At 39.5% G+C, this 12,535-nt stretch overlaps 1 protein-coding gene across 4 annotated transcripts in view; it reads right to left on the bottom strand.

Annotated features, from left to right (window-relative positions):
* SNX14 (sorting nexin 14) overlaps nt 1-12,535 on the bottom strand; it is a 60,910-nt gene that overhangs the window by 1,236 nt on the left and 47,139 nt on the right. For all 4 annotated transcript variants that reach the window (XM_050894934.1, XM_050894935.1, XM_050894936.1 and 1 more), the window contains 5 exons: nt 6,126-6,249; nt 5,473-5,637; nt 4,309-4,404; nt 3,521-3,612; nt 3,309-3,365 (listed from right to left, as the gene is read on the bottom strand). In XM_050894934.1, coding sequence (XP_050750891.1) covers nt 3,309-3,365; nt 3,521-3,612; nt 4,309-4,404; nt 5,473-5,637; nt 6,126-6,249 — 534 coding nt within the window. The remainder of the gene's footprint in view (nt 1-3,308; nt 3,366-3,520; nt 3,613-4,308; nt 4,405-5,472; nt 5,638-6,125; nt 6,250-12,535) is intronic.

Raw genomic sequence — 12,535 nt, 5'->3', positions numbered from 1 at the left:
GGAAATGGCACTGGCATGATATTTTTTCAGCTGGATTTCTTTCCTTCCTCTGCTAGGAATGCTGCTTCTCTCTCAGCTGTCCCTTCTCCTTGTATGCTGTCTGACAGACTTCCAAGAGACTGGCTGTACAAGGTATCAAAGGCAAAACTTGTAATAGGTGGTTTTCAGCTCTTATCCTTAGAGCTTGTTCACTTACGCATGCTGCCATTTAACACAGCATTTATCAAGTGATCCACTATCTATCCGCACTGGTACATGTAGCAGGATATACCTTCAAGATACCAGATCTGAAGAGTGGGATGCAGACTGACATCCCCGCTAATGAAAATTTTCCCGTTTCTCCCATCACTGTTCCCCCTGCTGAAGGAACAATGCTCAAAACAAAACTTCCAGGATGCTCAGTTTTCCCTTTAAATGCTGACCGACCTGAAATATTTTGCTGTTCTTCACTGTAACTACAAACACATTTTGGTATCAAGCAACTCAAAAAGGACCAGTCTCTGTTGAACAGAGAGAACAGTCACTGGAGTGATTTCCCCCTCCCCCAATATAACTAAGTAAGAACCAGTCATTACTTTTAAACTTCCCCATTACAATTGTTCGGAGGAAACAATTCTCTTCCCAAGTGGCTTCACAGTCAGTTTGCAGCGACTTTGGGGAATTTTTTTTTTTTTTTTTTTTTAGGGCTCCAGATGAAAACCACTGCCCTCCGCCCATACCCTCTCCACCTTGCATTTCCCTTCTCATAGTGATCCCTCCTCAGCTGCCTCACTCAGTCCATCACAGTCCTAGTACACTCACCACCAGGTCCCACTGTCAAACATCACAGAAGCAGTGCTTTGTTCTGTATTACTCTCCGTACATCCAAAATAGGAAAATAGCTGAAGTTCCTGGTTGGAGTATTTTCTCTTTCTTTCCTCTACTGAAATCTGGGCCAGTGAATTCCCTTGCTCTGTTCCTATCATCAGCTTTGCTCACAGGGGACAGGGGGAGCCCAGCCCTCAACTCTGCTGTTTCACTAGGACCAAAGGTAGCATTAGAGGTCCCTCCTCAGCAGGTGGTTTTCTGAAACACTGCAGAGCAGTCCGGCAGCGTCCCAGTTACACGGAACAAAAGGATGGATTAAGAAGTTGTACAAACCATAATCTTGATTTAAATTAAGTAATCTTTTCTTGATTTGTTTTTGAAGATAAAAATATTTCACCCCATTAAATATACACACTGTTATGGAATCGCAGCATGGCTGGGGTTGCAAGGTGCCTCTGGAGGTCATCTGGTCCAAACCTCAAGCAGGGCCACCTAGAGACGGTTGTCCAGGACCATGCCCAGATGGCTTCTGAATATCTCCAAGGATGGAGACTCCACAGCCTCCCCGGGCAACCTGTGCCAGCGCTTGGTCACCCTCACAGTGAAAAAGTGTTTCTTGATGTTCAGAGGGAACCTCCTGTGTTTCAGTTTGTGCCCATGGCCTCTGGTCCTGTCACTGGGCACCACTGAAAAGAGCCTGGCTCCGTCCTCTTTGTACCCTCCCCTCAGGTATTTATATACATTTATAAGATCCTCTGAGCTGTCTCTTCTCTAGGCTGAACAGTCTCAGCTCTCTCAGCCTCTTCTCATAGGAGAGATGCTCCAGTCCCTTCATCATCTTTGTGGCCCTTCACTGGACTCTCTCCAGTACGTCCACGTCTGTCTTGTACTGAGGAGCCCAGACCTGGACACAGTACTCCAGGTGTGGCTTTACCAGCGCTGAGTAGAGGGGCAGCATCACCTCCCTCGACCTGCTGGCAACACTCCTCCTAATGCAGCCCAGGCTACCATTCGCCTTCTTTGCAGCAAGGGCACGTTGCTGGCTCACGATCAACTTGGTGTCCACCAGGACCCCCAGGTCCTTTTCTGCCAAGCTGCTTTCCAGCTGGGCGGCCCCCTATATATACTGGTGCCTGGGGTTATTCCTCTCCAAGTGCAGGACTTCGCATTTCCCTTTGCTGAAGTTTGTGACTTTCCTGTCAGCCCATGTCTCCAGCCTGTCGAGGTCCCTCTGGACGGCAGCACAACCCTCTGGTGTATCAGCCACTCCTCCCAGTTTTGTGTCATCAGCAGCCTTGCACTCTGCCCCATCATCCAGATCATTAATGAAGATGTTAAACAGGACTGGACCCACAACTGACTGCTGGGATACCTCCCTAGTTACTGGCCTCCAACTAGACTTCACTCCACTGATCACCACCCTCTGGGCCTGACTGGTGCTTTAAAGACTATTTAAATGCTTAACACACAAAGCCTTTCATTTTTTTCAGCATCAACTGAAGAAAGACCAATGTTCTTATGTATGTATTATTAGATGCTGAGATACGAAAACAGTTCAGTGGAGTAAAACAGCAGGGCTAAGTCGGGTCTTTTTTGCAGCACACAAGTCTCCAGGCTAATTCTTTATTCCCTTGGTCCTTTGGGTCTTCTTTTGTTTGTTTTTAACTGTTTGAACACTGACACGAGGAGGCCAGCTACACAGCTGATGCACAAAGTAGGTTAGACTTGCTAAGCTGGCCTCATTTCAGTGAAAACAGAAGGTGCCCTAGCTTGTTCTGACATCTAACGTTTGTTTCTGTTTATCATGCAAAACAAATCACTGCTGGCACTCCGCAGTTCTCAGACACTGGGCTCATGCAATGAACATCTATTATAAGTGACGGGGTTTTTTTATATCTAGTTGACTAGCTAATATCTCCTGCTTACCACAAAGACCAAACTGTAAAATTACTATGTAAAACTCTGTGAAGGCTTTATATACATAAGTACAAATATCAGATGGATCACAAACCTAATGATATGCATTTATATAGCATTTTGTGTTGTGTGACTTCTTTCTCCTTTATCTGGATAGCTGGAGTTAACGTTGCAGTGACCAAACCAGAGGTAAGAAACCCTCCTGCCAAATATTCTCACGAAAAATGCTGAAGCTCAACCTGAGCTCTGCATGCAGAATTCACTTCCTAAATCAGGAAATGCATAAAATAAAGTGGAGACAATCAGTCAAAAAGAAAGGCACAGAGATCCTGACCGCTGATTGCTCTGTCCAATTCTACTGAAAGGTAGCTCAGACTTGCTGTATGCTACAGAAATGGGCTTAAACTGATTTGGAAAGAGCCAATTAACAAAAATGTAAATAATCCAGATTCCGATGATTTCAACATGTTAGTAAAATACAGATTTTTCCCCAAAATTTAAAATTAGCATTACAAGGGAACAACAGCAAAAATGCACCAATGACCAGACTTAACAGCAGCTTGAAGAACAGAGTTAGCACATACCTTACTCAGCTCTGGAAAGAGTTCTTGAATCCCAATGTCCAGCAGAACATAAGTTAACTACAAGAAAATAAAGAGAATAAAGAACACTCCAAGGCAACACTACTACTTTTTATTTTTAACTCTGAATTAGAGCTCACTCCTCTGCTATAGCCATACATTCACTTCAGGAAATTCTGTGCCAAAAGGCAAGTTTCTCACGTGTTACGAGTTACCTGTTTGTTGAGCACTGGTTGCTGCATTCCATCAAACAGAAGCCTGATGCCTTCGTATTTAGCCTCTTCCCCAATGCACTTGCCTATTAAATCTAGACCAGAAACCGACCACAAATATACAAGTCATTAGGAAGCACTGCAAAACAGCTATACGATGCAGTTACAGAACTCCAGTAATTAGAAAAAAAAGTTTAAATTAAAGGAAGACTTCAAATTTTATCCATCTAAAGTGGTAAATGGAAAAACAAACACTCCTTTGGTTCCTCCTTTTTTCCTCCCTTTCCTTCAGGGCTGCACACGTAAGTAATTATTACACTTTTTATAATATCAATGTATTGTCCTAATGCGTTGTTTAATAAACCACAAGCTGAAATTTTTTAATTACTTTCTGAATAAGCTAGAAAATGGGCCCCTCTTCCCTAGTTTACACAGTGTAAGGAGAGCTCAGATTTATCTTCTGGCTTCATGGTGTGCCTTTTTTTAACACAGTTTTCATCTGGATAAAATACAAACCATAGGAGCATTCTAAAGATTAAGAAACTATGGTATTTACATTTGTAAAGCTCTATTTCCATCATGTCTTTATTAATCACTATGCTACAACCTTAGTCAGCAACACTTAAGTGACAAAACTGAACTCCTGAGTTTTTACACCTAGTATTCTAGTCAACTCAAATCTCAGCAGCGTAAGTACTATTTGATTTGGAAACCTAATGTGACTGTATTTGGGTTATATATCCGCTTGAATAATTAACCATACTCATACAGAGAGTCATGAAATACAGAACCTGGAATGTATCTCATCATTTCTTCAAAAGTCTGCTTTGCTCGCTTCTGTTTATCCTGGAGAGAGCGAGGTTCAGTATTCTCACAGAACACAGCATCTGCAGCGAAGACACATTCAAAAAACGTCTTTAGGCAGCTATGCATCACTGACATATAAAATGTGTTTTGGATTATGGCTTCAAAGTTGACTGTCTTTTCTGTACGATCTTGACTGGAAGGGAATTCTAGCCTTGCCAGATAATTGTTTTTTGCTTACATTAGCTTGATCAAATCCAGAATACCCCACCTGTGTGGAGGACAATCTTTTGCCAATTTGTTTCCATTCTTTTCAAATTTTTAAAGCATTATCTTCTAGGTTTGGATCAATTCTACTTTAGGTTAGTTATGATCTCCTTACTTACGATTTCCCTTATACTTCCAAAACTATAAGCAGTATTTATAACTTGTGCTAAAACACTGCCTGGAACTGTCAAAAATTTCAGATTTACCTATGAATGAGAAAACAAGAATTGCTGTTCATCAGAAATATTAGGCACTCAGTTTTGGTTTTAGGCTCTGAAAAAGTTACTTCTTTCCTTTTTTGTCTTTCACAAGCTTTCTTTTTTGCTTGATAAGGACAGAGCTGTCTTGATTCCAGAGCTTTCGCCAGATGTGTTGTTTAGATCAGACTGTAGTCAGATAATACTTCTCTACAGTTGTGAGATAATTTTTAATTTTTTTTTTTTTAACCCCTCTCCCCTTCCCTTATTTGAAGGTCAAGAACACTTAAGCCCTCTCAAAAGCCCACCACAACAAAGGGAACAAAAAAATTAACAATAAAGGACTGCGATGTAGCACACAAGTGAGAAGTAATTTAAAGATTGCATGAAATATTCATGCTCTGATATAGTAAACTACCTTTATTCTGTTTTTCTTGTTCTTTGCACACCTTAGCAAACTACTATTCATAATACTTTTTTCTGTAATCATCATTGACAGACAACATGGCTGACTCAGCATCTTTCCACAATGAGCTTTTGGAATCTTTTATAGGCCTGCTTGATTTTTAAAACTCCATTAGCTTTAGTCAAGCATTGCAAAGTTTAGTACTTGGAAACTTAACAGAAGGGATTTCAAATATCAAACTAAAGCAGTATTTTCACATCAAAGATGTAACTTTTACAAACCTCTCAGCAGTGTTATCAGAGAAACCAACCGGTGCTCCTGAAATAGCTGTTCTAACTTATAATGCAAGTAATAGTCTGTGTACAGTTCCAATGTATTTTTGAAGAGAATTCTTCCTCCCATCAAGAGATGATGCAGCCAGTCAGGAATGCGGAAAACTACCCTACCTGCAAAGTTACAATTACACACGTTTATAAGGTTCTCCTAATATTGATGATAAAAGAAAAAAAAAAAAAGAAAAAAAAGACTGCAAACAAGCAAATAATATTTTAGTTTTTTTAGTGCAACACCAAAAAAATTGGCATTCTCCAGATTGCTTATCAAATACTTCCTTTAGCTATTTTTATTAATTAGTTCCCAGATTGTACAAGCAGCCTAGGCACATCTGAGAAAAGGGAAGGGACCTACTCCCGTAAGCTTATACTCTGAAATGCAGAAAGAGATATAACAAAACAACTGAGCAATAATGACTGATAAATTATGATATTTTAGCACAGCAATAAAGTCTTTTAAAGAATGACTGTATTCCTAAGTTGTATATTGTTAAGCTTGGAAGTGCTGAATTATATACGAGTACTACAACAGAATTTTATTTCTTACCAAAGAACCTGAACTTCATATTTGGCATGAAGTATAATTAAGAGAAATCACTTACCAACATACATTAAGTAGTCATAGACTCCTTCTACAGTCATCATTTCCATGAAGTAGTTCTGATTTTGTCGTCTTTCTGTATTCTCAGACCGGTTTGCATTATTCTTGAATAAATCATTGAAAAGCTAAAAATAGAAACTAAGACTGAAAACATTGTATTCAAAGGCAAAAGGACAGCCATCAGTTCTTTGTTTTGTTTTGTTTTTTTAATTAGAAGTAGCTTTTTTCCAGAGCTTTCAAAGAACTAATCAGTTTTCTTTTAAAAAACAAACAAACAAACAAACAACAAAAAACCAAAAACTCTTCACTTTCCAAAGAGGGGAAAAAAATAAAGAGCATGTCACATGTTGCCAAGATACCCGACAACTAAAACACCTGAATTGGGAACAAATCAGCAGGGTGACTGAGACATTAATTCGTGAGCCCTTTTGCTCCTGATACCTTCGTGTATCTAGACTTTTATCATAGGCTTTGATTCCTTTGATGCACCCCATTCTGTCAACAAGGGGAATAAAGGATATGGAGTTTGTCAGCCTTAAATCACAGGGGAACCCTATGCCATCCAAGTGTTCCTAAAATTTCCTGTTGGCTTCCATTTTGAAATAAATACAATGGTTTCTGGACAAAATATCCAACTTGTTGCACAGAGAAATCGCTTTTTTCCTTGCCAGCTTGATTATTTATAGCAAAAGCTTTGCGAATCTTTGTAAGTTGCCGAAGTTTGGGTTTCTTTCCATTTATCCCATTTCTTATTTTATTCCTTTATCCTTCTATTTTCCCATGTTCCCCACCCCCACCCCCCCAGTATCCCTCCATTTCCTTGGCTTTGGTTCTTCCCCAAAAGATATCATAATACTACTTGTAAAATCCCAAGAGGCTCTTCCCTGCATCCCATAAGGAGTCCCATACCACCTAGGCAGTACTCCTTGTGTGTGTCCGTCCCCCCCCCCCCCCCCAAGTCGGTGGGCTCCAGCAGCTGGGAAGGGGGAGTTCTCTGAATCCTGCGGCTCTCCACATTTAACAATACCTAGCAATCACCGTTAACAGTTTATTTTAAATTATCTTATCCCCAAAACTGTTGATCTAAAGATAAAAAGGAATTTATACAAAATACTCTGTATTAGGAAAAGAAAGTTCAAAAGTTTATGCCAAGCTTCTAAAACAATACCCAGAACTAGACGCAAATGCAATGTAATTATAGTGTTGCCTAGGCTGAGATGATTGCTACTGACACAGATTTTTCTGTATCACTTCCCAATTAAAAATAGTTCCAAGGAACAGGAAGTGATTTGCTCTATGTGGTTCACTTTCTGTAGAGCAATTCTCCCTGAAATAAATAAGGCCATAAAACATCCAAATCACAACAGGTTCTGAATCATGCAAGTCTCTAAACAGAATGCTCTGCACTCTTAGGAGACATTACATCAGGAAATCCAGCAAGACTCAGGTTTTGACTTGTACTTCTTTAGGTCCTCTCTTTTGTTAAGTGCTGAACTGCTGGCATTATCTTCACAAAGTTCACTCAAACTAAACAACACCAAGTTATTACATAAATTACATGGAAGAGCAAATATGGTTAATGCACTGGTGGATGATTGGTATCCAGAAAGTAACAAACCTAAAGAGAACATGTAATTATTCACACTTCCTGTATGAAAGCATCCCTGGTATGTTGTTTAAAAAACCCTGTATAAACTGAAGTCTATATCCTCCTCAATACTGAAACTAGGACACCGGGAAAATCTTAGTTGAATTATTGTAACTTAAACAAGAGCCTCATTTATTTTTTAGATACACCCCACGACCTGACAGAGGCAATACATACTGAGCCAACTCAAAGCAGCCCATTGTGCAACGTAGATATAGGTGCAGAGGAGTGTGTACAAGCCAAACTAAATCATTAACAGCAGTCTGATAGGTGACTGATTTAAAAAAAAAAAAAAAAAAATCAAACATGAAGGCCATCTTAGGGCAAAGCTTTTTGACTTCCAAAAGTTATTTCAATTTTCACCCCAAGCAGTATCTTTTGAACATTGTATGTACCTCTGCACATGGATACTCTGTCTTGCACCTCAAATATAATGGTTCCTTGATCATCGTCAAGCTTTGAAAGCTTAGACTATTGCACATGGCATTTCAGAAAGCAACAGCGGATCAGTGCATGCCAAAATTACTGAGTCAATGAGCAGTTTTTATGAAGTATATACTTTGCACTATTCCAGTACAAGTGTGTATTCTACAGTCATTAGCAATGCACGTCTGAAGGATGCAGCAGCCATAACAAAAAGTGGCATTACATCTCTACTTAGGTGTTTTGCACTTTCCAGGATTTTGGCTCAGAAGAAAGCTGAGTGAAAAACATACAAATGGATATCTAATACAAAAGTTGAGATTACGTTCACAATTCAGATAAGCATGGGTTTTACTTTTAAATATTTCTGCGCATGTTAATATTTGAGACGTGATATAATGCTCACTGTTGTAATTATACTAAAAAAAGACAAGCAAGACAAACTCCAATGCTATCATTATTCATATCTTTCAGATTAAACAGTAACTGTGATTATAACCATGAAATATTCCTAAAAGGCTTTCAATGAGGAAATTCCATGATTGGTACTGGTTAATAATGGAAGCCAGGCTCTCGAAGCAAGCGAAAGATAAAAGGCCTGTATTAAGGAAAAGACCAAAGTAATCCCTTGTGCAATAGGCTATCTATTGTACCGCTATGGGAAAAGCTAGCAAAATAAGTATGAATGCTTACATGAAGTGCTTAATAGAAAAAAGACAGTTACTCAACGGTTAGTGAGTGCATATGCAAATATATGCCCATACGTTCCAGCACAGGTATGAAGTTTATAAAAGCAACACTATGATTACGAACAATATCCACAGCCAGAGGCATGAACCTCTCCACTGTTTTTCCTGCTCATTTACAAAGTACAGATGACTATACCAAAATGGTAAGAAGAAAGAATGTACGTAGTGTCTGAACCACATCAGTTAGTGTGGTGAAAAGCAACTGTGTGTTCCTCCAAGTAACTATGCATAAACATACATTATACTGTTGGTCTTCCAAAAGCAGTTTTTGTTGCTGTTGGCAGGTCATCACAAGCCAGCAGAACAATGCCTTTGTAGGCATATTTTGCAAAGTCTGCATCAGCTGAGAAGTCCTGACCTATCCTAGCAAGTCTGTCAAAAGTATGTTCAGAAGACAATCAAGCTGCTTACAGACCTTCAGAATAGAAACATAGCTGGGAAAGCCAGAAATCCTGTTGGTGCCCCTAGGAGGGGGGAGTAGGGTTTTTTTTGTTTGCTTGTTTGTTTTAACCTGGGAGGTTGGTAACTCTTTCAATCTAGTGGATCTGATACAGGATAAAATCCAATTGCTACTGGCTGTGCTAAGGTTGACTACCCACGTTCATCATGCATTTTTAACTAGAAGTCTTTCCACCGATATTTAAAACATACAAACATACACATGCACAAGGAACATTCAAAAGGAAGCAGCATGCAGAAAATCTTTCAGAGAAGTAGGCACATTTGTGATTGAAATCAAGCTTTCACCTGCCCTGACAGAGTTTCAGGCATTTCTTATTCAGCCTGTTGATGAAGAGGTAGCCTGGGTGTACCCTATTTATGGCAATAGAGTTGGCAGCACAAGCACCAAGGAATGTGTACTGTACTCTCAGCGGATTCCAACATGTCGATACTAGAATAAACAGATCTGTGTCAGAGAAGGTACAGAGGAACACTGTTGCAATACAAGCGCAATACAAGCGTCAGCTGGAAATCGACCCTAGCATTTACCAAAAAATTCTGTGTTGAAGAACTTTCCTGCTATGAGATAACATGCTCTTCTCACAGACGGGCACTCAGAAAGCGCCAGCCTTCCGTTTCTTCGGCTGCCTGCCAGATCTCCTCATTGACTCCATACAGGTACCTCACACAATCCTGGTACAGACATTTAGCATTCATCTCCATCACCAAGAGATAAGGGTGCCAGGCTACTGCACAGTGCTTATATCTTCACGAAGATGTCACATGGCACAACAGAGTGAAACTGCAGAACTGAACAACTGAAGTCTATGTCACGTGTATTTGGGGGGGTAGGGAGGGGTGTTACCTCAGTCTACCTTTTGTCTGGCCTTTGGACTGAACGCCCTTGGTGCCTGCATTCCTAGACAGCGTTTTCCAGCTTAGTTTCATCTGAAATAAATTCAGTTACTGAATTCTAAGACAGCTCCCTAGTACAAAAGAAAACGCAATAAGCAGAGATGACCAGGAGATTTGCTTCCAAAAAGTAACACTGATCTGAACTAAAATGGTCTGGCAGATGAAACCAGTGTGGCTTACAAATCAAATCCAAGAAGTGACACGATGTAAATGGCACAGTGTCCTGGCACAAAGCTTTTCCCAAGCATGCGCTGACTTGAGAAAGAAAAAACTATCTTCCAAAGAAGGCACAAGCACCCCAACAAATCAGCAAGAGGGATGAATTTCACAATGTGCCTGGGAAGACTCAGCAGAGACCATAACACAGCACAACCTGGGATATCAGATCTCTAATAATTACAGTTATTGTGTGAGTAAGTGTGTGTGCTCTGGCTAAACTGACAGATGGAAAATTAGTGAGAAAGCAGTCAGCACATAAATGCCTTATGCATACATGCCTCTGCTGGTCAAAACTAGTAGCATAATTTGAGCATAAACAGATAACTGAGTATCTGATCATAGAACTGTCTGGCAGTGTCCCCCAGGGCAAAGTGTCTTGAGTGCTCATCATTAAATAATAATCATAGCTCTGCAGGAGATACACTGAAGTCAGGAACTTCCCATCCATTTACAGCAAATGGCTCCCCAAAACAAAACAGACTTCTTTTGGGAAAGAAAAAAGAAAATCTAAAATATATGTAGAACCAATTACTTATTCATAAAATAGCTAACTAGAATAAAGTTGCTTAGAAAAACAGTGAACTCACTCTCACAATAGATAGTGAGGAGGAGTGGAGAGCTGGGGCTAGCCTCATCTTTTTTGCTCTCTGCAAAGAAACTCCTATCTCATGACAAAAGCACCTCCTACAGGGTAATCGGCAGCACTAGCAACAACTTAGACTCGGACTCTACAAACTTGTGTCTCCAATGGAGTGCATACATGGGCAGTTAGTCAGCGGTGATAAAGAGGTTTCCCCCACAATACAATTTCTGAAAATTACATTAGAAAACAGAAGGCAGTAAAGATCTACATTTTGTTTAAGGAAACTTCAGTATTCCAAAATGAAAGCCAAAGTGCAGCCAAGCTCTTTGGTTTCCTGGGATCACCACAGTTGAAAAGAATTGGGAAAACCTCATTTCAGAGCCTGAATTTCTGTACACGTTCTTTTACAAGAATAACATACTGACACTTCAGAGAATGCGTTTGTATTTTAACTGAGAAATGCTATATACATTTTTGTTTAACTTTTTACAATCCAAAATGGTTTTCAACACCACTTTAAAGAATTAATTTTGATCCTTTAATAAAAGTTTTTCAAGCAAACTACAGAAAGAACCCTGTCTTCATAGGAATGCTTCAGAGTGCAAAGCTTGTTGCTCAAATATTTTATTTAAGTATGTTAAATGTATTAGAACTACTAACTTCAGTAGTTCTTCACAGATCACAGTAAAAAAATTAACTGATTGTTCATACTATGCTGTAGTATGCTGTCAGCTGTTTTATAAAAAACACATCTGAAGTATTTATGCATGTACTGTTTCTAGCACAAGTCAAAAACTCTACATCTGATTTTTAAAACTTCTGATACATTTATATATCTCTGAATAGACAGCAACAGAAAAATATCTTAACCCTGGAAATAGTGTCCAAGGTAAGAAAGGACTTGAAATGAAGGATACTAATTTTGTGTGTGTGCACACGTAAGCTAACACTACAATATTGGCTGTAGCAATTCAGACTTCAGGTTTAGAAGATGAACTCTAATCAAATTAATAAATTTAACTGCCATTGTACTTAATCAGTATAAAAGTTTTCTAGCTGCAAATTCTGTAAGTGTCATAACACTATAAAAATGTCCACAGTGAAGGAAATCAAAAGGTCTATTTTTTCAACAGCCCGTCACTAACAAGAACGATAAATGGATTCTGGCCTTCTAGCTCTTGCAAGAAGAGAACGAGCACAGATGGTACTTTTCACTAATACTCGTCCAGCCTCCAATTGTTTTCAACTAAAAAAAAAAAAACTTCAAGAGCTGGACACAGTTTCTCAACAGGTATTCAACCTGAAGAGATTTCCTTTTTGTGAATTTGTCCAGTCTCACCTTATAGCTGTTTAAACTTCTGATTCACAACATCATTTGGCAAGGAGTTCCACTAACCATTGCAAGAGCTACCACTTTTTGTTTTGAACCTGGC

The sequence above is a fragment of the Gymnogyps californianus genome, chromosome 3 (assembly GCF_018139145.2).
Source record: "Gymnogyps californianus isolate 813 chromosome 3, ASM1813914v2, whole genome shotgun sequence".
Taxonomy (NCBI): Eukaryota; Metazoa; Chordata; class Aves; order Accipitriformes; family Cathartidae; genus Gymnogyps; species Gymnogyps californianus.
This window is presented reverse-complemented; position numbering and strand designations above follow the sequence as displayed.